Source organism: Galeopterus variegatus, unplaced genomic scaffold (assembly GCF_000696425.1).
Source record: "Galeopterus variegatus unplaced genomic scaffold, G_variegatus-3.0.2 Scaffold679, whole genome shotgun sequence".
NCBI classification, from domain to species: domain Eukaryota; kingdom Metazoa; phylum Chordata; class Mammalia; order Dermoptera; family Cynocephalidae; genus Galeopterus; species Galeopterus variegatus.
In genome coordinates, this window is record NW_007726790.1 from 851,587 (window position 1) to 856,483 (window position 4,897).

The window sequence follows — 4,897 nt, forward strand, 5'->3', positions numbered from 1 at the left end:
GAACCCTCGGCGGGAGCGCCTCCGCGCTTCCCAAGCGGCGCACTAGCGCAGTGCGCCACCGGGCCGGCCCAAAAAAATGCCACTTTTATTAAGAGTTGTTACCTAACCATGTTCTTTATATAAACTTCAGTTTTTTAATCACTTCTCATTTTCTATCCATGATTAGTGGGTCTGTATTATCCTTACTCTGTTTTCTTCTCTCCAGTGCCTTTGCATGTGTAGTTTCCTACCTCAATGCACATTAAATATAGACTTATGGATGCATTTTCAACACTCAAAGACAGATTTAAGTTAAAACATCTAACTAAGATAAATTGCACCTTAAATTTATTTGTTGCATTAATCTGCCTATCATGACAACATAATGGGAAAATAGAGAAAGAGAATGTCTGGTGCATTTTCTCTTTTAAAGTTACTTCATATTTGTTAATTCTTACATGTCTGCTCCTGGCAGTGTGAGCTGACCATCTCTTCTGTGATCCCAAAGGGCTTCTTATAAATATGCTGTATTTTCTTATAGCTCATTTCAATGTACATCAATTATGTGTTTGCATGTCTTTCTTCCTGACTAGACTACACAGCCCTTTAAACCAGTAGTCATATTTTATTTCCTTTTTTTTTTTTTGTACCTGTTGTAGGAACCAGTACCAATTAAGTACTTAATGAATTTTGGTGAATAGGTAAATACTAAATGGTTTCCCAGACGTTTATTAAATATTTAGTTTGAGACACGATTATTATTGAGATTTGAGGAAGCAGAGCTATCCAGGCACATTATAAAGGAATAGATGCCTGCAAACTCAAAGTAGTCGACACTCCTAGGCACACAGAAACACTTATGAGTAAACATAGCCCATTCATGCACAAAGAAGCACCTTGTAGATTTTACATATACTCTCATAAACGTGGCCTTGTCAACCTATTTCCCCTTTTTGTTAGGGTCACCTATCCTCATGCATTTCTTGGATATGATACCTGGAGTTACCCACTCCCCACCCATGTCTTCAGCAGATACGTAGAGTTCCACTTAAAATGTGATAAGTAGAGTTCCATTTAAAGTGTGATAAGTGGACTATATATTCTCTGCTTTCATCTGACCAGCACAGGAAGGAGAGAAAACTATTCCCTCATTTACACCACATGTTCTGTTTCTATGGATAAATCTGCTTAAATTCCACATTGTGTGATTCTGGATAATGTAGTTAACCTACCTAAATAATCTACCTAAGTTTCAGTTAGGAATAGTAACAAGAAGTAACTCAAAGCATTTTTGTGAGGATCAATAAGATAAAAGTGTGAAGCTGTCAGTATATTCACTACCAACCGTAAGAATTAAATACACAATTGATTCTATTCTATTATTGTTATACCTCGATTCATTGGAGGATCCAAATTCTACATCTAATCTTTTCAAACCAGCTTAGGAAGATACCTATAACTCTCCCTTGTAGATATGGAGTTGCATATTAATCTTAAATGCCATACCTATGCTTATCTTTATTACAATTGATTTAGCTAGTTTTGTATCTCGCTCCCCATCTGCCAACAATACTTTAGGATCCGGCTGTTCCACAGTGATAACATTTGATAATGATGCATGGGAGGACTATTCGAGGAGTCAAGGCTAGTGAATACAGCTAGGGGAGTCATGAGGGAACACTTGTGAGATGGGCAAAGAATAAAGAAAGGGGGAGAATGATAAATATAATATAACGTGCCAAGACTTGAGTGATTTCTATAAAAGTGCATGTGTAAGAGAGTTAGAAAGATAGAAGTATCTGACATTTAAAATTTTGATGTGCAACAGTTCTGGCTGAGTGAAAAGTCCTGGGAATGGCCATGGGAAAGGGTGGTTGAAATGCAACAGAAGAGGAGGTTAGTGCTAACTAATTGGACATTATTGGTAAATAGCAGGAAAACACTTATCTCTATGTAATGAGACATCAGTATAAGGAATACTGTTTATTAAAGAGAAATGAACTATTGATAAATACAATGACTCAGATGAATTTCAAAAGCATTATGCTGAGGGAAAGAAGCTAATTTCAAAGACTTACAAACTGTGTGATTTTTGTTGTACAGCATTCTTGAGAAGACAAAAGTATAATGATAGAAAACAGATGAGTGGTTGCCAGGAGTTAGGGGTGAGGCATTTGACTGGAAATGTCTGTATACTGAATAAATCAGTTTTACACTGTGTCCAATATCAATACCAATACCGTTGTTCTACAGATGGGGAAACTGAAGACTGAGGCCTGGACAATATCCTGCGGCTTAGAGAGATGAGAATTCACACACACACACACACACACACACACACACACGCACACACACACACACACGCATAGGTGTGTCTATGCCCACAAACGACTCACGAAGGAAGGGGGAAGAGACAGGATCCAGAGAAAAGAGCTGTACACACACACACACACACACACACACACACACACACACACACACACACACACACACGCATAGGTGTGTCTATGCCCACAAACGACTCACGAAGGAAGGGGGAAGAGACAGGATCCAGAGAAAAGAGCTTTTTGGAGGTTTAGTTAAATGTTTGAAATGTGAGGTAAAACATGTTTCTCAGATTTCAAGCAAAACAAAAAGAAAATAAAAACTGCAACATCCTCCTTACCATGTTTAAGTTATTAAACATCTAAAGCCATCATCTCTCATTCACATATCAGCATTGTTAAACAATTGCCAAATTCTGTGTCTGTAAATGGGATGTGTGAAAGTTGTGTGTTTTTTTTGTATCGGTTTCCTTTTAATAATAAAAAATGCTGATGTACTAAAAGAAACTAAAATTTCAAGAGTAAGCTCCCTAGAATTCTAGATTATTGCTGTTTTTGCCTCGATGAGTTTATTTACTGACAGAGCAACATTGTTTTAAGAATAGTTAAATTCAGAACATAGAGATGGAAAGATGATAATATATAATTCAAATTTACCAATATATGACACCTAAAATGTGCCTCCACCTGCCCTTTTTTCTTTACATGAGCTGTGTTGAGTCTAACTATTTCAGTCCTCTTATTTAGACATTTTCTGAAATGGCAGTTATTTGCCTTTTGGATACAGGGTCTGGATTGTTCTACCTCCCACGCCTTCTGTATATATTTTTTTCAAGATCCCTGTACTCCTTTTACATTCATATATATATAATTTCTCTGCTCAAGTAAACTTTTTCCTTAATACAATAATTAAAATCTAATCTAACTCTAAAAAAATGGGAGTGGGTATAAAACAAAGGTTCTTTTCCAGTAATGGGAAAGATCCAGAAATCATGGCGATACCAAGAATCTATAATAAAGACTCAGGACCTACTATATATGGAAAATAGGTGAATGAAGCTTCTCTGGATCTGCTTGGTCTTGATGCTATATATAAATGGGTTCATGAATGGAGGAAAAAGAAAATAGACGTAGCTCATGGTAATATGGACCATGTGTGGTACATGTTTCCCAAACCTGTGGATGAATGTCAGGCCGATCACAGTGATATAAAATACTAGGACACAGCTAATATGGGAGACACAGGTGTTGAGGGCCTTAGCTCGCTCCTCTCCAGAGACAATGCCCATAACTGTCTTAAGGATTAGGAAGTAAGAAAAAACAATGATCAGAGCATCTAGGAAGAAAGTCAAAGCAACCAGAATAACTGGGTATAAGCGATTAAAAGTAATATCAGCACAGGCTAGTTTCATGATATCTTGGTGGAGGCAAAAGGCATGGGAAAGAACATGGGACTGGCAATATGGGAACCAATAGAGTGGCAGAATTGGGGGCACAGTGGACACAAAACCCCTCATCAGTACCCCCACTCCTACCTTCATCACCCGGGAATTGGTAAGGATAGAGTGGTACCTCAGAGGGGTGCGGATGGCAATGAAACGATCATAGGCCATTGCAAGGAGGATGCCCGATTCCACAATGGCCAATGTGTGAATAAAATAGGACTGAGTGAAACAGGAACCCTGGGAAATCTCCCTCCTATCCAGCAACAGGACCCCCAGAACTGTGGGCATTGTAGTTAGTGTCATCCCAAGGTCTGTGGCTGCCAGCATAGCCAGGAAGTAGTACATGGGCTCATGAAGGCTGTGTTCATTACAAATGAGGAAGAGAAGTGTGCCGTTTCCAAAAAGGATGAAGAGGTAGATAACGAAGAAGGGAATGGAGATCCAGGGGTGAATTGCCTCTGAGCCCAGGAAACCAGTCAGCAAGAAGGGGCCAGCACTGTGGTTGGACGACATGGTAGGTTTAGCAGGCAGAGAAGAGCTTTTTCACGGGTGATGACCTCTAAATACACAGTATTCTTTCTTTCTCTCACCATCTTCTTGTAGCACATCATCTGGCCATTTTTCACCTCAAAACTTATACATTTTTATGTATTGTATCAGACTTAATTAATTATAAACCTGTATTAATAAGTCCTTTACCTAAAATAAAATAATAATAATAAAAAAACAGTAGTAATAACCATGATGATCATAGCAATTTACTGTATAGCATACAACTTCTATTCTTTCAATCAGACATTTTGTATCTGTGTTTCTAGCTTTGGCTCCTAGTTTCAAATAGCACCCCTTTGAAGGAAATGGTTAATGGACTTCTGTGGACAGCACCCAAAGACGTGTTCACTTGGTGAACTCGCAAACGAGTTAGCCAAGAAATGTCAAGGATTGCAAACAATCCTTGGCAATGCTTGAAGTCGTGAGAACACTTTCTTGGGATGTTCCCAGGAGACACAATATAGATAACTAAGTGCTTCAGAAGGGAGGTAGCGGCCTTCTGCTCTTGAAAATAGTATAACAGAATTTATGCATTAATGCTTATCTCGCATGCACGAGCTTGCTAAATGTAATAAAAGCTGTAACAGCGGCTGGGTC

The 4,897-nt window shown here is 38.6% G+C and overlaps 1 protein-coding gene across 1 annotated transcript; it reads right to left on the reverse strand.

Annotated features, from left to right (window-relative positions):
* Positions 1–3,325: 3,325 nt before the first annotated feature.
* On the reverse strand, positions 3,326–4,261 carry LOC103589373 (olfactory receptor 51B4). Its single transcript, XM_008571327.1, has one exon. It carries the CDS (start codon positions 4,259–4,261, stop codon positions 3,326–3,328), a length of 936 nt encoding a protein of 311 aa, XP_008569549.1.
* Between the last annotated feature and the right edge of the window lie 636 nt (positions 4,262–4,897).